Raw genomic sequence first — 21,103 nt, 5'->3', positions numbered from 1 at the left:
TAAATATATTTAGATAATATATTAATAAGATTATATAATAAAAAATACAAATTTTCTTTATAAATAACATTATGACTAAATATCGATATTAAAACCAACTAGATGAGTATTGGAGATCAATTAGTGACAACCGGTATCCCGAAACTTTGTGCATGTCTTTAACATATAGTATTTTAAATCTAAGACTATATTGAATACATTAAAGGTCTCTTCGATAACGACGGTATAAAACTTGTTCCTGATCGAATACATGTGAGTCTACAAAGTTAACATGTATCTGGTTTACAATCAACTACAATAGTTCAATATTAACATCTTATTTAATAAGGTGATTCAAGCTCATCTAGGTAAGAGTTATCACCACTCAATCATCATCTGGTTTGGAAAAAAAAATACTTTTAGAAAAGATGAATAACTCTACTATTGAAGACTTGAAATTTTGAAGTGTTTAAATACTTTTAAAATCTTTGTAAGATATACGTTTAAGAACATATAAAATCACTACATTCAAAATTAATTTATCATTAAAATATCTCACAAAATTAAAAGAAAAAGGTGTTTTAAATTATTTTTAGTTTGAATTTTTAAATGATCTAAAAGTGTTATACGTAACAAAATAGTACCATTATTTTTCTTAGAAATTGATGATGACAAGTTAGGTGCATGGTAACCGTACGGTAGGGTAGTGGTGCAGTGTTCATTTTTCAGTAATAATTCAATTCAAACACCACATGATTCAATTTCATCATCAATAACATTTTCTCCCTTATTCATATTTTCCGTGTCATTTTAACCACACCTGATTATTCTCTGACACGTTTTCAAAAATAAAAAATACTTTCATATATATAAATATATATATATATATATATTTATATTTATATTTATTTATTTATATTTATATATCCCCATCACCTTAAACTAAGTTATTTAAAGAGCCAACGAACTAACTTACTTTATAGGCCAATAAATTTAACATATTTAATACTGTAATACTTAGTTTTTTTTTCCTTTATTGATGGTGAGGGTTACAATGTACTAGCATTACTTCATTTATACATGCATTAAATAAAGCTTTTTATTATTTTCAAAATATATATTTATAGAGAGTTTTCACATGTTGTTAATTAAAGAGTTAAACAGACATGGAGAAAAAATCACATGGGCAAATAATTTGTGAAGAATTAAGTTTTATATTCTTATTAATGTTTTTGCTATGGAAAGAAATAGAACTTTTAGAATAGGTTTGATCTTATGGGTGAAATCAAATAATCTATAAAATGAGTAAAAAAAAATTGTAATCTAAATTGAATCAGATCTAGTTTTATTTGTTCTTCAGTATGATAGATTGATATTTTTTGTAAAATAATTATTATATTTAAAAAATTAAAATAATATTATTTTTTTTAAACAATTGTATATATTATGTATTAAATTTGCGTATATAAAACTTAAATTTAACTTCAATATTGAAATTTCAAACTCATTTATTCGTTATTTTATTTTATTTTTATATAAAAAAAATAGAGCAAACCTTTTAGGTGTCCACTGAACCAGATCGAACCACACGAAGAGGAAGATATTTTTTTTTATTAATGTTTATTAATAGGTTTAATGTCTCGGTAGGTCCTTATTTTCGGCGTGAATCTCAAATAGGTCCCTTTTCTTTTCGGCGTTTCAATTGGGTCCTTTTTTGTGTAAAATTAAAGCAATTAGGGGTCTACCGTCAAATTGAACAAACGGCCGTTAAGTTTGGGTTTGGCGGCATGATGACTGTATTGATTAAATCACACGTGACATTAAAAAAACGAGTATGAATTGATTTTTTTATTAAAAAATGGATTGCACAGATGTTAAATCATGTAACTTAAGGACAAACTGGGAAAAAAAAATTATGTGCAGCTGCAACTGAGAAATCGAAATCAGATTGGGGAAAAAAATTGAACTCCAAATTAGGGTTCGTGGGAGAGAAAAAGAAACCCCAATAATTCCCCAATTCAAGCCCTTCAAAAAAATTTCCAAATCCAATTTCATAACCTAACCCCAAAATTGCAACAGTTGAATTCCAAATCATTTTACAATCTGCAGAAAGAGAATCAAAAACCACCACCCCCAATTCTCGGGCCACACGCGACAACAGAGAACTCAAAAACCACAAGATGAAAACCCTTGCCACGAAACGTAGGGCTGCTTCTTCCCAATTAACCTAACCTGCTCCAAAAGTCCGAACTCAATGTGGACATTTTCCAGCACGTGAGCAATCAAGTTAAAAGCTGTCTCCTGCCTCTCCAAGAACTCCACAAACTCTTCCTCGAAGGAAATAACTTGTTGGGTAGACGAGATTGGTCCAAGATTACCATCATTTAAACCCAAATTCAAAGCCAATAGATCAGCACTGGACCTATAAACATGGTGGGGGCCGTTCACCACTCCTCTCGAGGACGCCGTACTACCATCTTCCGCAGGCTTAGAAGCCACACTACTCGCAATGCTGGAGCGAGGTTCGCCGATCGCGGAAATGATTACTTCGCCGGCGAAGGCAGTGAGCTCCTAGGCAAAATCCAGCGACGCTTGCGCGGCCTTGGAGACGTAGCCGGTGAAATCGACGAAAAAAGAGGTCACGGAATCGGCATTGAAAGGGTGCGACCAGAAGGACTGAGTGAAGGAATTGGGAACGGAGCGTAGAAACTCGACTATGTACATTTAATTTTTTAATTCAAAAATTAAAAAAATATAATTGACACACGTTTTTAATGCCACGTAAATTAAAACTACACCCCACATAATACTCTCCTTAACGGCGTTTGTTCAATTTGACGGCAGACCCCTAATTGCTCCAATTTTACAAAAATAAGGATCCAATTGAGACGCCGAAAAGAAAAGAGACCTATTTGAGATTCACGCCGAAAATAGGGACCTACCAAGACATTAAACCTTATTAATATTTATGGGCATGGTGGGTGACGACTTATCTTATGTGCATGGGCTTTAATTCCATACACAAATTTTATCTTCCCCATCTCAAGTTTTTTTTTATAAAATATTTTTATTATTCCTTTTGGATACTAAAATTAATTATAATTTTGTTAACCAATCACTTAATTAATTCTGACTTATTGGTTAAATAATATTTTTTTTGTAATTTATACTTTATTTAAAACATAGTGTATTATTAAGTTTTGCAATGATATCCTTCTTTTTTCAAGTAAAAATATACACTAGCTTCTTGCTAAGTTTTGCACACTAAATTTATAATTCACACGTTATAGAAAAAATGAAAATAAAAAAATATACCCAAATGGAAAGCACGTTTGTGATTCTGATTACAGTGTAATTGTTTTTTTTTTATTCACATTAGTAATTCTTTCAGTTTTTGGGATCGAAGTCAACTCTTCTTCTTGACATGTTTTTTTTAGGCTTAATATTCCTGATGGTCTCTATTTTTATTAGATGTATTCGATTTGGTCCCAGTTTTTTTTTGTTCAATGTTGTCCTAAAGTATATAATTTATGTTCAATTTATTCCTTTTTGCAAACGACGTTTAAATTGTTAACGACAGACAGCCCAGGTGTGCACAAAACTAATGAGATGGCATTTAACTACTACCACGTCAAAAGTAGAGTCTTCGTGACAGCCCCTTTTCCACCCCAAAATTAGGGTTCTGCATTTGGGGGAAACCTTCCTGCGCCTACGCCGCGAGAAGAAGGAAAACACTGCTCGCGGTTTTGCTTCAATGGAGGATGATTTCGCGAATTGTGCGGCTCATGGTAGCATGAAGAAGACGAACCTAATTGTGTAAGAAAGCACTCATGGTGGTCGGTGGAGGCAAGCAGCTACGCGATTATATGTTTCTTTGATTTGGGATTTTTTTTGAATTTCGTGGTGGTTCTCTGCAGGTTGGAGAAGATGATGGCACTGAAGCTTTACGCGATGGCGACAAGGATTGTCGCGCTGACGATGAAGCTCTCGATTTGGATTATTCATGGCTGATGCGCGAGAATGAAGATTCGAATGGAGTTCGAGATTATGGTGGCTTGCGGCATTATTGATGGTGAAGAATTAGCGGTTTGGGTGGTGTCATTCAGCTTTCTCTGTTTTTGGGTGCTTGTGTTTGATTTGCAAATACGAGATGCTGGCATTGGCAGCTTGAGAAAATCCTGTGATGGCGGAGGCGCGAAGGTGATCTGGGTAGCGCGGCGGCCTGAGGAGAGTTTCGTGATTTGGGGGAGATCGCGACTTTGATGGTGGTGGCCATGGAGGTTGCGCGTGATGGCTGCCATGATTCTCTACAGGTGCGGCTTCACAGCGGCATGGTGACTTTGGACGCTCTGTGGCGGCGGTGGCATTAGGGTTCGGTGGCGGCGCTAGGGTTAGGTGACTAGAGAGAAAGTAGGGTTTCAGTTTTTTGTTTGGTCTGAAGGTTGAAGAAGATGGTGACGTGGCAGAAGTTAAATGTCATCTCATTTGGGGTTTGCACAGTTGGAGCAATGGTCGTTAACGATTTAAACGTCGTTTGCAAAAAGGACTAAATTGAACAAAAATTATATTCTTTAGGAAAACATTAAACAGAAAAAAAAATTAGGACCAAATTGAGCACACTTAGCGAAAATAAGGACCATCAGGGGTATTAAGCCTTTTTTTTACTTCAAGCACATGTTAGTTTTTCATTCACTTTGCACTCATTATCATTCGGTCAAGCTGAAAAGTTATTTGCAGAAGATACTCTAATATCAAAGTCAATGAAAATTCAGCAATACTAACAATAAATGTGTAATCAATGTAACCAACCTATCACAATATCTCAAACCTGTAATTATAAATTTTCAGAATGAGCTTCAAATTAGCATCGGTCTAATTACGGCCCAATTGGTAATAATCTTGCTTAGGTTTGACGTAATCATCCTTAGCATTAATCCTCATTTAACCCGACTGCTTAGTTAGCTTGCCGATTCTTTTGGGGTTACAAGCTGGCAGAATCGTCCGATCTTAAGCTGACCGGACGATCATACTATACATAAGCCCCTTAAGCCCGAGCATATCTTGATACCTTGATATGCCAAGGGGTTTTTGGGTTGGAGAAGGTTTCGTGTGTTTTGGGTAGGATAAAATGATTTTTGTGTAATCTATCGGTCTACAACGGTTAACTGCGTGAGCAGTCACTTCCTAACCTTGTCAATTGAGGGAAGTTGTAACCTATTAAAGTGTGACACATGGTTTTTCAAGATTTGTGTGCCCGTTGAAATGAAAGATCACGAACTGTGGATCGTTAGATCCTGTTTGTTTCAATGGCTGAGATTTGTTCGTTTGAGTGCCCATTCTAGCTATAAATAAGGGGTGAGGTCGATGTCAATTTCACCATTGCTATCTACCTTTTTTTCACAACCGAATGCCATATTCTTCTTTATATCTAAGGTAATAATATGGATAATTATGCTCTCTTTAGTTAAGGAGTCTGAGGGGAAGGGAGGTTGAGGGTATGTTGACAATGAGTCGGGGTCATCATCATCGTCGATTGGGTCTTCAATCCCGGGATCAACCAAGCAGAGAACAGCATCAAGAGATAGGGCAATAAAAGTGAACATAAATAATGTTATCGTTCATGCTGATGTGGGTTCGGTAATTGCTATAGAGATGGATGCTATTGGGGAGTGATAGAGTCTCGTGCGTTGGTACCACCCGTTCGAAGGTATGGTTGGGCTCCTCACAAGGTAGGAAATTATGTTTTCAACTTTAGTATCAACCCGTCCTTGGAGGAATTTGTCGGTGTAGTTAACTTGGTTCATAGAGCCGTGGACGCCAAACATTTCAAGCTCGCCGTATGTAAAGGGAATGAATAAGCCTTTCACGGGAAGAGGGTTACACATTATATCTTTTCTACTCATACTCCACGATATTTCGAGATATGGTCGTCCATTTTCCCTTGATGAAGTTTCAAATGGGCATTCTTAGGAAGTTGAATGTGACTCCTACTCAACTACACCCGAAAGGATGGACCTTCATGTAAACGTTTGTTGTTGTCTGTAAGGTCCATAATGTTACTCCTACCCCTGTATCTTTCCTCTACTTCTTTCGGATCTGACTGCACCCCAATAGGTTGTGTGTATCTCATATTTTTGAGAAGGATAGGACATTGTTCAATTTGTTCAAAGCTTCATATAAGGGGTTTAAGACCAACTACTTGAAGGTGGTAATAAAGGAGACATGTTGGTCAAAATTCATTTTTAATAATGGTTGACCCAAATTTCCCCTCTACTTAACCGAGCAACCTAGGAGGTTGATCTCGTGGGAAAAATCTGCTATGATGCCTGTAGAGAAAAAGACGATTAGTCTGATCACATAGCAACCCTGTTGGGTTCCATCCTGAGATCTCAAAAATATCATTTATAATGGTCGGACGTATATTGTATAAACATCTTGGTAAGTACTTATTAAAAGAAGGATATTTGTCCTTATATCTATATTAAAAGAATAGAAAACAAATTTTCCATAATTGATTGCTTAAAGATGACATAAACATCTTACTAGAGAAATACCATATTTTAGTGTTATAGGAATACTAATGTATCTTGCAAATTATACTCAACCTAATATAACATTTGTTGTAAATTGGTTAAGTAAGATATAGTTCTTCACCTACAAAAAGATATTAAAATGAAGTCAAACACATACTTCATTACCTTAAATGTATTATGGATATGGGCTTATTTTATCCAAATGATTCAAAATCAAATCTAATGGTCAGATCTAGACCAGGAAGCCTCTACAATTCCCTCCGCTACGAGAACGCCCATGAAGCTATGGAGAGTTACCACTGTGGCACACATTGCCACGAAGAGAGCGTCACGCCTGGGTCACCAAACTTAAGTCCCTGCGACAACCACGCTAGAACCCAAGAAAGAGAAGGAGAAAATGGCGCTTCCCTTTTGCGAAACGAAGCACGGCCAAAACGATTGGGGAAGAAGAGAACCTCATTGCTCCTTGCGTGATGAAGAATCCCTATGCAGATCATACCTCCACCGTGTCATCACCTTCTCTAAACAACCAAGGTCACGAGCTCCTGAGTTAGCACCACACCGCGAGATGAAGGACACCCAATGTTGTTGGTTTAAGAGTAGACTTGTCAATTTGGCCCTCCTTACATGGTTTGGCCCTAACCCACGTGGGTTGGGGCCAGAAAAATCCACAGGGCCAAAAAGCTCCTCATAGAAAAAGCCCACAGGGCCAAAATATCTTCAAAAGCCCTGTGGGCCAGGGCCAGCCCATGGGCCTTTTTTTTAGAATTATGTTCATTTTGAATACAAGAAAAAATATAATTAACTCCTAATTTGATACAAAAATAATTACTATAGAAAATAAATTAAAAATTTTATAAGAGGAGAGTTCTAAAATCAAGAAGAAAAAGCAAAATGACAATATTTATTGAGTTAAATTCTCTACATATATAATTAAAGGATCATTTTATAAATTTGAAATTTAAATATTTAATTTCACTGTTTTTTTAAGTTATAAGTAAGAAATTAACTTTTTATCTAAAATTATCCTAATTGAAATTTAAGAGAAGATTTTCTCTAATTGAAACTCTTAATTTAAAAAAACAAATGAGGCTTCTTTATTTTCTTAGAAAGTTATTGAAAAAGAAATTAAATATAAATGATTTTCTTTTTCATTTTATACTCAACAAATCATGTTCATAATAAAAATAATAAATAAAAAGAAAAAACTCATAAACCTTGTGCAGATTAAAGTTGTATTCGTCCATAGAATTCAATCTCGTCGTACTACTCACTCAAAATGTTTATATTTTAAATGTCATAAACATAAATATAAACATAAACATAAACATACATTTATGTTATGTGTTCTAATTGAAAGTTAAAAATAAATTATTTAATGTTTTAGTTAAAGAATTGAAACACTATAACATTTGTCATTCTTTAGTACTTTAGGTCTATTTAAAATTTTCATTTTTTATAAATTTTTAAGAAATTAACTTTCTTTTTATAATATATCTTATAGTGATTTTGAGAAAAGATTATCAGAGAGAAAAAAACAAAATAAAACATAAGTTTAATTTACACATAAAATATTAATACTATTTTTGATCCAAAAATTTTAGATAATAAATTTTTGAATTATTTTTAATTTTAAATAATTAAAAACAGATTGAGTGATATTTTAGAAGTCGAGGAAACAAAACAGTGATTCTTTTTAAGAATTGTAAAAGCAGTGCAAATATTAAATCAAATTAATATGTTATTATCTCTCTTTGTGGTTATAAGACATAATTTTATTAAAATTGACAACAAAATAAAGCATTTTTATAATATTTCAGTAAAATAAATTTGTAACTAGTTAGTTGTATAAAATTAAGTGTGTGGTTTGCAATTGTTTTTAATTATTTAAAAAAGTGGTTACTTTGAGTATTAAATATTCTATTATACTATAATTAATTAGTTTTATTTAATAATTTGAAATAAGAAATCAATTACATTAATATAAAATTTAGTACTTTTAATAGTTACTATTAAGAATGTTGAAGTTTAGTTTCCAAAAAAAATTTAGTGGGCTAAACCCACCTTAACCCTAACCCTAACCCCCTTGAGAGGGGGCTTTGAGGGTTGGAGCTTTTTTTTGGCCCCCATTTGAGGGACTTCTTAAGAAGGAGCTTTTTCAAGAGTGGGTTAGGGCTAGTCCCGGGGTCATGAATCAAATTGACACCTCTATCTAAGAGAAACGAAAACCAGAGAATTGTGAAAAATTCTCTTATTAGGGTTATTAAGTTTGAAAGCTCTATTTAGGAAAATTAATTAGGAAAAACTTATTGGTACTTTAATTAGGGTTTAGAAAATTAATAAAAGAACCCTGATCCTAATCAATGTCTAATAATAATCAAGAGAAAATTATAATTCCTAATCAATTTTAAAGGGTTCCTGGGGTTAATAAAATGCCCCTAGGAATTATAATTAATAAACACAAGAAAAAATCAATTAGGCTTAGGAAAAAAAAAGTGATTCAATAAATTAATTAGGGTTTTGAAAAAAAAGTCTGACTTAGAAATTTAATTAAAATCCAAATAATTAGAATTTGATATTTAATAAAAAAAATTCTAACCTTAATCAATTCTTAATTATAATTAAGAGGAAAGTTCTAAATCTTAATTTATTTCTAATTATAATTAGAAGGAAATATAACCCTACTTTGTTCACAATTATAATTAGAAGAAAATCTAACCTTCTGAAAAATTTCTCTTCCCAAATTTGTTAAGAAAAACAAAGAAAAACATCATCAATCATCCAATACAGCACAAACATCACAGCACAAACATCACAACATCTTTCAAACCATTTAAAATTAACAACAACAATGATCACTAATAAAATAAGGTTAACTTCTCATATCTTTCCCTTTCTCTCAATTTTATACATCTCTCCGTTTTTACGCTCCCTCTCTTTTCATTTCTCCTTTAATAAACCCTTTTTCCTTTTCTTTTTAATTAAATTCTATTATACCGTAACAACCTAAAAAATGTTTCTTTAAAAATCTCAACTACTTTTTAAACCTTAAAAATCTCAACTAGTTTTTAAAATATAACTGCTTCCTTTAAATCTTTTAGTTTTCTGCTTATTTTATTTCAAGTGTAACCCTTTACTTCCATTTATAATTTTTGCACCTCAACCAACAACCATTAAAAGACATTCTTGCCTACATAAAATCAACACATCACATTGAGAATATTAGACATCACAAATTTAATAATCATTCAATAATATGTGTTGCACTTATATCAACAAAATAAATAAATAACATAAAAATTTATGTTCAAGTCAATATTTGGACACATCCACTTAGTCCATCAAAAAGCTCTGATCAATTGAGTTACACAACACCTTATAAATCCATGCACATTTAATAAAACATACTCAAGTCTTATTTATAAGCTCTACATTTTCTCGGGTCTTACATTGTCAAATCATTACATGAATGTGTTTGGTTAAAGTTTATAATTCAACATGCGACAAACTTGTGATTTATCATTAGAAAAAATGGAATCAACAACCATATATGAAAATAATAATGCATTATTCAATTAAAAGGATAACATAGAGATCCAAAAGATTTGTTCATGTGAAAAATTTGACTAATTTATTTACAAAGTCTTTGGCAGTGAAAACTTTTGAGCAATTGATACAGGATTAGACTTTGTCATCTTAATGATGTGAGTTTACATAAGGGGAAAATATAATATTTGATAAACAATATTATATTAAAAAATAAAGAACGATGTACATTTTTTTTTCATTAAATTTTTATCTCAAAAGATTTTTCTAGTAAAGTTTTAACTAGAGACATTCTCTAATTAATGGTTTTCTATTAATTTGTACATTTATTCAAAGAAAATGTTATAAATTAATGGTTTTTTATTAATTTGTACATTTATTCATATACTTAATTAATTTGATACAATTTTTATATATGATTGATTAATGAAATATAAATATTAGTATTAATTATGATATGTATTTTTTTATATTACATTTTGTACATATAAAAAAGGCTTTTCCTATTAGTAATAATACATACAGAAATTAGTCTGTATTATTTTTTATCTTTTTTCTAGTCTTTCTATTATTAGCCTTATTTTATAACAAGATATCCTATGAATATATTTTGCTATGGGTGTTTCACCTGTACCTCTAACCTCTTCATCTTACACTTTCAAAAATTTCTAAAATGTCTAAACTATCTCATAATTAAAAAACTTTTAATATTTAAAAAAGTCAAAAACAAAAAAGTCAAAAATTCTTTTTCTCAAACTTGTCGGTGTGCACATATTTTCTTCTCCTCATACAATAAATTATACATTTATGAAATTATTAATTATGTAATTAACTTTAAAAAAAAGCACTAAAATAATAATACTTAAAACTATTTAAAAAGTTATTAAAAAATTTCATATCAATTTTAAATACAATTTTTATTAATAAATAAAACAAAAATTAAAATTTTATTTTATACAAAATTTTTAACAAAATAAAAAACTAATACAATAAATTAAACATTTATAATTAAATTATATAATCATAAACTAATACTATAAATTATACATTTATAAATAATATAATCAACTTATGTAAGGGCCTGAAAAATATGGGGCTTTTGGGCCTTATGTTGAGGCAGCCAGGCGCGTAAAACTAAAGACACAATGTTATGAGAAAAGAAAGGATAGGAATTGTATTTCTTATTCCATAAGAAGAGAGTACAATTTTACATGTATATAATTGTTTGAAACAATATATAAACGGAATATAAATATAAAAATAGAATATAAATATAAAAATAGAATATAAATATAAAAATAGAATATAAATATATGAAGATAAATGCACAGATATGAACGGAAAATAAATTAAATCCAATATCCCCCTCAAGCTGCAGCATATATATCCTTAATGCTCAGCTTGGACAACAAAGATTGAAATTGTGTTGGATGCAAAGCTTTAGTATGAATGTCTGCAAGTTGTGCTGAAGTAGGAATGGACAAGAGCTTAATTACACCAGCTTGAACTTTATCTCTTATGAGATGACAATCAATTTCAATATGCTTTGTTCTTTCATGCATGGCTGGATTTTATGCAATTTGTATAGCAGATTGATTGTCACAAAACAGAGAAACTGGTTGTGGTAGAGGTTGTTTCAAATCATGGAGCAAATACAGAAGCCATTGAATTTCACATGTTGTGGAAGCTAAAGCTCTATATTCTGCTTCGGTTGATGATCTAGATATAGTACCTTGCTTCTTGGATTTCCAGCTAATTAATGATGCACCATAGAACACATTAAAACCAGTCACAGACCTTCTAGTGTCAGGGCAAGCAGCCCAATCAGAATCACTAAAAGCCTTGAGAGCATGTTCTGTGTTGGAGGGAAAGAATAATCCTTGTCCTGGATTGTTCTTGATATATCTCAGGATTCTTATTGCTGTTGCATAGTGATCTTCCAAAGGATTGGAAAGAAATTGACTGAGAGTACTAACAGCGAAACATAAATCTGGTCTTGTGTTGGTTAGATATAGTAACCTGCCAAGAAGTCTTCTATAGGCCTGCACATCTGAATAGGGTTTCCCTTCTGTCTTGGAAATTGTGCCTGGCTGTATAGGAGTAGAAACAGGTTGACACCCCAACAATCCTGCATCTTCTAGTAACTCTAGAGCATACTTCCTTTGTGACAAATTAATGCCCTGTTGAGATCTTGCAATTTCTAAGCCCAGAAAATACTTAAGTTGGCCTAAGTCTTTAATCTTGAACTTTGCATTCAATAGAGCCTTCACAGTTTGGATTTCCTGGATGTCATCACCTGCCAAAACTATATCATCTACATAAACAAGTAAGATGGTAATATGAGCAGAATCACTTTTGACAAAAAGTGAATAATCTGATTTTGATTGTGTGTAGCCCAAAGAAAGTAAAGTAGTTGTCAACTTGTAATTCCATTGTCTAGAGGCTTGTTTGAGTCCATATAAAGACTTCAACAACTTGCAAACTTGTCCTGGTTTTTCAGATTTATAACCAAGAGGAAGAGACATGTATACTTCTTCATCTAGATCCCCATGTAAAAAGGCATTAGTTACATCTAGTTGATGTAAATACCAATGTTTGGAAGCTGCTAAAGCTAGAACCAATCTTACTGTTGTGAGTTTGACAACAGGTGAAAAAGTCTCAAAGTAATCTAAACCTTGTTGTTGTGTGTAGCCTTTGGCTACAAGCCTTGCCTTGTATCGTTCAATACTCCCATCAGCATGCCTCTTTATTTTGTATACCCATTTACATCCGATAGGTTGCTTTCCATTAGGTAGATCAGTCAAAACCCAAGTTTTGGTATTTTCTAAAGCTGCAATTTCTTGATCCATGGCATTTCTCCAACAATCATGTTTGATGGCTTGGTTATAGGTTTTAGGTTCACTAACTTGGGAAAGATTAAGGACATATGATTTATGAAGAGATGATAATGCATCATATGATAGATATGAAGAGATAGGATGTAAGGTACCTGTGGATGACTGAGTGGCGGAAGAAGTAGATGACATGTTGCAATGATAGTCCTGCAGGTAAGATGGTGTATGTTTTGGCCTAATTGATTTCCTTTGTGGAGTAGCAGTGATAGGTTCAACAGAAACAGGCTGAGAAGAGAAAATAACAGGGTTGGAAACAATAGAAGGAGGAGATGTAAGTGGTAAAGAGGGTTGATCAGTAACTTCTGAGAAAAGAGGTGATGGAGGTGAAATAATTTTGGTGACAAAATCCAAGGAATTTTGTGTATTAATAGGTGAGTGCTTGTCACTAGTAAGAAAAGGAAATATATTTTCATAAAATACTACATTCCTTGATAGAAAAATTTCCCTAGAATTGAAATCTAACAAAAGGTAGCCTTTCACTCTTGTTTTAAAACCCAGTAAAACACATTTTCTTGCACGAGGTTGAAATTTTGTTCTATGAGTTTGAAGAGTTGAAGCATAGCAAAGTGAGCCAAAAACTCGTAAGTAAGTAATGTCAGGTTTAACATTGTGTAACAGCTGAGATGGAGAAAAATATGTCAAAACTTTGGAAGGTAAAATATTAATGAGTTGCACAGCATAACGAACAGCAAAAGACCAGAAAATTATAGGCAAATGGGATTGAAACATTAAAGATCTAGCAACATTGAGAATGTGTTGATGTTTTCTCTCAATGACTCCATTTTGTTGAGGTGTTTCAACACATGATAATTGATGTTGTATCCCTTTTTGTCTATAAAAATCTGTCATTGCAAACTCATTACCATTATCTGATCTAACAGCTTTTACATCAATGCCAAATTGTGTTTTTATATAAGAAACAAAGCCAATAAGTTGTGATCTTGTATCTGATTTACTTGTCATTAATTTAATCCATGTGTATCTAGACATATCATCCACTATAGTTAAGAAATATTTGAAACCATCAACAGAAGAAGTACTATAGGGCCCCCAAATATCAACATGAATTAAATCAAAAGGAGCTTTTGAAACAGTAGTACTTAATTGAAAAGGTAATTTTCTTTGCTTAGAATAATGACAAGCATCACAATGCGTGTATTTTGTATTGGGTAAAGTGGCATACATGTTGCGTAATTTGGTATAACAAGAAAAAGAAGGATGCCCTAGTCTATAGTGCCAAATATCTATAGAGTTATGTCTTATTGTAGAACAAGCAATAGAATTCTCATAAGTAATAGCAGCTGGTGAACAAAGGGGTGTGGGTGCAGGAACTATCATGACATACAAGCCATCTCTTTCTTCAGCTTTGCCAATCATCTGCAGGGTTGACTTGTCATGTATTTCACAGGAAAATTCAGAAATGTTAAGTTTACAAGATAGAGATTTAGTTAACTTTGTGACCGAAATAAGATTGACAGAAAAATTAGGAATAAACAAGACATTATGTAAAGTAAGGTGTGGGCTAAGTGAAACAGTGCCAGAAAAATGAGCAAATGAAGAGTTCTTGTTGGGTAGTGATACTGTAATTGGTGAGATTCTATGATAAGAAATAAAATGAGACAAAGAATTAGATATATGATCAGTAGCACCTGTGTCTAGAATCCATTTGGAATAGATATTACCTTGAGCCTGGGAAGAAGTGGAAGCATTATGAGAGCTCACTAGATTAGTAGAATGTGGGATTGTGGGATTAGATTGAGGAAGAAGTGCCAATAAACCATGAATTTGCTCTTGAGAAAGTCCCAAAATTGCGGAATGTGATTGTGCCGGAGAATTATTATAAGAAGGAACTACTGTAGAAGAATCTGTTGTAACATTGTGGACTCTTTTGGATTTGAGATCAGGTGGTAATCCATGTATTAGAAAGCAAGTATCAATGGTGTGGTTTGTCCTGCCATAGTGAGTGCATTGTCGAGGTGCACCAAACCTTCCCCCTAAGGAACGAGCCTGAGAACCTTGATATGAAGATCTTCCCCGGCCATAATCATTGGCAGGAGAGGGTTTACCTCTGCCATTGAAGGTAGAAAAAGAAGGTTTAGATTGAGAAACTTGTGACGCCATGACTGGAGGTTGAGAAAGAATTCCTGATTGTAATTGTCGCTCATGTTGAATTATTATCGAAAAAATTTTGGGTAAAGAAGGCAAGGGATCCATGAGAAGGATCTGAGAGCGAACAACAGAGTAATTATCATTCAAGCCTCTAAGAAAACAAAGAACACAATCATTTTCACGATATTCCTTCATTGTCTTAGAAACAACACAACAAGAAGCAGAAGATTGACATTCAGGAATAGGGCGAAAATTGCAAAGTTCATCCCAGAGAATCTTCATTTTAGTGTAATATGCAGTAACACTTAGATCAGATTGATGCATTGAATAAAGATCTTGATGCAATTGTGAAATTCGAACAAAATCACCTTGGGAGAAACGATCTTTGAGATCCTTCCATGCCGTAGCAGCAGAGTCAATCCAAATAACACTTGTAGCAATCTCATGAGAAATAGAATGATTGATCCAAGATAAAACTAGATTATTGCAACGCTTCCATGCTTGAACCATTGGATCTGTACCAGCTGGACAAGGAATGGAACCATCAACAAAGCCAAATTTATTCTTCATTTGTAGTGCCATAGACATCGAGCGAGCCCATCCATGATAATTGTGACCTTCAAGAATCGGGGAAACAAGCACCAATGAAGGATTCTCATTAGGATGAATGTAATAGTCATGTGTTGTATCTTGCAACGATGCGAGAGTAACAGAGGGAGTAGCCATAAAAGGAGAAGAAAAAGGCAGAAAAGCCAAGAACGAAAGGTAGAAAATGAAGATCTGGACAGGAAAAGAATTGGTTGCGGAAGAACGTGATAAAAAATTAATTTTCTTCTGATACCATGTTATGAGAAAAGAAAGGATAGGAATTGTATTTCTTATTCCATAAGAAGAGAGTACAATTTTACATGTATATAATTGTTTGAAACAATATATAAACGGAATATAAATATAAAAATAGAATATAAATATATGAAGATAAATGCACAGATATGAACGGAAAATAAATTAAATCCAATACACAATGACTTTAGAAGGGATTTTTCCCAATCTGCCTTCTCTCTACCCATTCATTAGCCAACTTCTCCTTCTCTCTCTAAACTTTGTCCTCTTCTTCTTACTCTGCCTTCTCTCTACCCATTCACAAATTACAACCGTTGCATTGTCAAATAGGTGGTATCCTTTCGTTCACGGAGTTGAGAGCTTCCCATTCATCCGATTAGTTTCCGTTTTGGACTGGTAAGTCAGTTTCTCCATCTCTCTTGAACCTAAGGCATGCAACTTTACTGGTTGCATGCAGCTGGTAGTCTTCCCCTTTTTATTCTCTGCCTATTATAGCTCTAAGAGTTGTTTCTGTCTCCACTTTAGTGGATTGTAGGATCTTACTGTGTGCTGGCTGTGTAAGGCACGGTTGGGATTTTTCTACTATTCTGAGTAGTATTGTGCTTATAACCACCAAGGTAAGGGGAGCTAGTTATAACTTTTAAATTTTGTTTTGGTTGGATCTGTTTTATAAATATGTATGCATGTTGAATTCTGAACTGGTGTGATGTTTGGACTGCATTCTTGATTTTAAGCATTTGGGCGTGATGAAACTGTGATGGATGGTGTGTGGATGAACTTAGTTACTGTTAATTGAGTTTGTATGAAGTGTTTCTGGGTAGGATTTCGGTTGCAGTAATATTTAGATAGACAGTTTAACACTTAGGAAGTATTTTAGGTCATTGGAGAGAAAGTGGGGTAAGGATTCTGAGCATCTGAAGTTTAGAGTGCGTTTGGAGGGTTAATACAGTTTGATTAGGTCCAATGGAACTTGCTAGGAACATAAAATTGGTTTAGAACATGCTAAAAATGGTAAAGGTGGATTTGAGTCCCTAAGTTGTGAAAAATTGGTGTTCTAGAGTAGGAATTGAGTCTTAATCACTTTAGAATTGTAGTGGGAATGTTTATAATCATCTAGATCAGTTTAAGTAAGTATAAAACAAGAATTAGGAGTGTTAGAAGTTGGAGAAAATAACTAGAAATGGTAAGGGCTGGTGTGAATGTGTGATTCTGCAAAATTTGCGTTTTACAGATGATGCAGAGTCGTTATGTGAGCTGTCTCGCATAACTAGACCCTATAGAGAGTGTTCACTGTTTGAGTCATTCGCTGTGCAAGCTGGTGCGCTGTGCGAATGACCAGAGGGTGTTGCTCTCTGTTTATGGATTCACCTGACAAATTCTGTCGCTATATGACTGATGGTGGTCTGGAACCACTATCCATTTAATTCGAAAGGCGAGTGGGACGCATAACGAGAGTTTTAGAGTTTTAGGGGATTGGTCATCCATGAACTCGTCCCAAAAAAGGTTATAATGATGCAAATCTACCTCTACAATCTTCTTATCTATAAACTTGAAAACAAATATAACAAATCAATGATCAAGCTTTCAGCCGCGAAAACGGACAAACGAGCATCGAAAACGAGGACGAAGAGCAACACCAATGGAGGACCATGAGCAAAAAAAATTCAACCTGCAGGAAGAACACGAAGTTGTCTGTGTATGCCTGGAAGAAGCAGAGCAGAGCATGGAAGGAGAGAAATCAGATTCGAAAGAGAGATAAATATCAGGGTGAAGAATAAATGAGAGAAAGCTGTTTTGCTTTTAACAGAATCTTTGACCAGGTTTTTACTTTTTTATTTCTGATTTTGGCATTCTGTATAATTTTGGAGGTGCAGGTGAAATCCTTGGAGGTGGAAGATGAAACACCCTTTTGCTATTTCAATTACTGTTAATTTGGGCTTCCACGGGAAAAATAAAGCACACTTAACAAGCCCATTCGAAAAAAGAAACTCCAAAAAATACAATAATTCCATTATCACCCCTCTACGTTGCTATTTTCCCAATCTATCACTTCTTCACACTTCACTGCTTCATCGTTCATTCTCCATAGCAGAACCACCAAAATCCTAAACCCCAAAATGCGAGGCTTCGCTTGTCGAGCCTCCAACTTCTTCAAGCGCAATCTCGATAATTTCCCTTATAACCCTAATTTCAACTTCTTCAGAGAATTCGCGCAATCCACCGCAATCCCCAAAAAGCAACTTAGGGTTCGTGACCACGGCTACGACAACTACATGGAAGTGGAGAAGAAAACGCGCAAGGTCCTCAAATTTCAGAGCATCATCCTCCCCGAGCCCACCCAATCGCTCCCAATCTCGCGCCTCGAAAACCTCGTGCGCCGCTTCGGTTTCACGCGCTACGAGGCTGGTGCGTTCGTCCTTAAGTTCCCGCACGTCTTCGAAATCTTTGAGCACCCCGTCCAGCGCATTCTCTTCTGCCGCCTCACCCGCAAAGCCATCCTCCAGATTCAGCAGGAGCGCCAAGCACTCGCGGAACAGATTCCACGCGCCGTCACGCGGCTTCGGAAGCTTCTGCTGATGACGAACGAAGGCAGGCTCCGCCTCGAGCATGTGCGCATTGCACGCTCCGCCTTCGGCCTTCCCGACGACTTCGAAAACTCTGTGGTTCTGAGGTACCCTCAGTTTTTCCGTTTGATTGATGCAAAGGAAACTAGGATGAAGTACATTGAGGTTGTGGAGAGGGACCCTAGGTTATCAACTTGTGCGATTGAGGAGGTTAGGGAGAGGGAGTATAGAGAGAGAGGTGGTGATGCTGAGGATGTTAGATTTTCTTTTGTCATTGATTTTCCACCTGGTTTTAAGATAGGTAAGTATTTTAGGATTGCAATGTGGAAGTGGCAGAGGCTTCCTTATTGGTCCCCGTATGAGGATGTTTCTGGGTATGATTTGAGGTCCATTGAAGCCCAGAAGAGGATGGAGAAGAGAGCTGTTGCCACCATTCATGAGTTGTTGTCGTTGACTGTGGAGAAGAAAATTACATTGGAGCGGATCGCACATTTCCGAATGGCGATGAACCTGCCCAAGAGGTTGAAGGATTTCCTGCTCCAGCACCAAGGTATTTTCTATGTCTCCACCAGGGGGAATCAGGGGAAGCTTCACACTGTTTTCCTTAGGGAGGCGTATAGAAAAGGCGAGCTGATTGAGCCGAATGAGTTGTATTTGGCACGGAGGAAGCTAGCTGAGCTTGTGCTATTGAGTCCAAGGAAAGCCAAGGTTGATAAGGAGTTGGTTGGGTACAGGAGAAGCAGGTTAGAGGACGAAATGGGGCATGTAACGAGGACATATGTGGAGGATGCTTGTGAAGACTTTAAGGGGGAAGATGGTGTGGGTCTGGATAAAGATGCAGAGGATGATTTGACGTCAGATATAGGTTCTGATGTTGATTTGGGAGATGAGGGTGATGATTTTGTGGATAGTGCATCACTGCAAAGGACATCATAGCTAGTATTTGGGAACCTATTTGAGCTACATTTACTTCAATTTTGCAATTGAGAAAAGTCTCTTGATACAGTTCTGAATTCTGAAATTTTGAAATCTAACTTCCGAAAGTTTTGAGCAATAGAAAATGAGGAATTAAGATTCCTGTTTTTTCTGCATCTTAACTGAAGTAATATGATTTGTGGTGATTAACCCAGCTTGATCTATAGTGATTTTGTCAGACCTACTGGGTTCCTTATGAAAAGTGTGGACTCTCCTATAATGTAGGAGGGGAGCAATACTGGTCCTATGTGAAACTGGCTCTTCCTGAAGGTTTTATTGAGTTGATATTTGATGCGACTGAGATCTTCAGCCTAGCTCTTTCTGAAGGTTGGATTGAATTGTCTCATTTATGAAGAGGAATAGGCCTTGGAGGTAGAGGGAAGATATCCATGTGATCATCAATTCTTTTTTCACCAGTATATTCCTGTACATATAGATTATTTTTATAGATGGAAACACCAACAAATCAAAGAAATAACAGCTTTAACCTTGATGCATCTTGTTAGAAAATCAAGTGCCTCACTCGGATGGATGTTCAATGAGGCCTGTGGCAACTCATCTGCAGTTGGATAAATACCAGTCATTTACAGTACCTTTTGAATTTTGGTAACAATTTTTTGTAGAACGCTAAGACTCCGGAGGATGATGACAAGTGTTAACATAAACTAAGCTATAAATGAGAAATTTCTATCACCATTTTTTTCCCTGTTAGGATCACTACAAATATTGTGGTCCATGTTTGTCTCCTTATGATTGACCGCAAATTAAACCTATTCTTCTCTGTTAGGTTACTTTCATTGAGGGGAAGAGTTTGAGATACCTGTTGTGAAAGGTGTTTGGGATAGGGGTGCTGAATTAAATATTTTTGGATAGTTGGTGTTGTTTCAGTACATTTTTTGCCATGTTACTTAGTTTAATCATTACTAGCTGAAATTAACACCGCGAATTCACCTTTATATCCAAGGCATCATGTAGATTATGGAGATTTGGGCGAGTCCACTTCTCGTAATAAATTTCTGGGAGTGGCCCCCCATTTGGTAATCATTTGTTTGTTTATTGAGTAATTTATCCATTCCATAAAGTTATTATAGGGAGCCAGAACCGAACCTAATCACCACCCACTGTGGTGGCTTACTTCATTCTGCTTGCATGTATGCATTCATATGAATCACCATGAGTGTGGAATTAACTGCTAGATCAAAATCAAAAGTATACTGTTTTTCGCAATGTAATTATATTTATTAAAGTGTAATGCAAATTCTAGAAGAATGTAAAAGTTCCTTAGATAGAAGAATTGAAATGTAATACAAGTTATATAATATTGTAGAAAAGTCTAAGATAGGAAGAAAAATCAAGAATATTCTACATGGGTAAAAATCTAGAACATTCCACATAAGTTGTGGCTAGTATTTTCTAGAAAAATCTATGGGTCTATAAATACTCATGAACTCTATCATTTGATGCAAGATGTAGCCAACATCTACCATTTGTAAGAAGCCAACATCTACTACAACTAAAGACAACTACAACACTTCTTCCAACTACTATTTTCATATTCAACTATCTCTACATTTTTTCTATCCCATCAACTTTTCCTTTCACAACCTCAAAATTCTAACAGTGGTATCAGAGCTACGTTCGGTCATCTATTAGGCGTAGA

The 21,103-nt window shown here is 34.7% G+C and overlaps 1 protein-coding gene across 1 annotated transcript; it reads left to right on the top strand.

Moving 5' to 3' along the window:
• The first annotated feature begins 17,950 nt into the window (after positions 1–17,950).
• On the top strand, positions 17,951–20,147 carry LOC108343855 (protein ROOT PRIMORDIUM DEFECTIVE 1). Its single transcript, XM_017582269.2, has one exon. The coding sequence runs from the start codon at positions 18,022–18,024 to the stop codon at positions 19,402–19,404; it is 1,383 nt and encodes a 460-aa protein (XP_017437758.2). The 5' UTR covers positions 17,951–18,021; the 3' UTR covers positions 19,405–20,147.
• Positions 20,148–21,103: the final 956 nt, after the last annotated feature.

The sequence above is a fragment of the Vigna angularis genome, chromosome 8, assembly GCF_016808095.1.
Source record: "Vigna angularis cultivar LongXiaoDou No.4 chromosome 8, ASM1680809v1, whole genome shotgun sequence".
In the NCBI taxonomy this organism is placed as follows: domain Eukaryota; kingdom Viridiplantae; phylum Streptophyta; class Magnoliopsida; order Fabales; family Fabaceae; genus Vigna; species Vigna angularis.
This window is presented reverse-complemented; position numbering and strand designations above follow the sequence as displayed.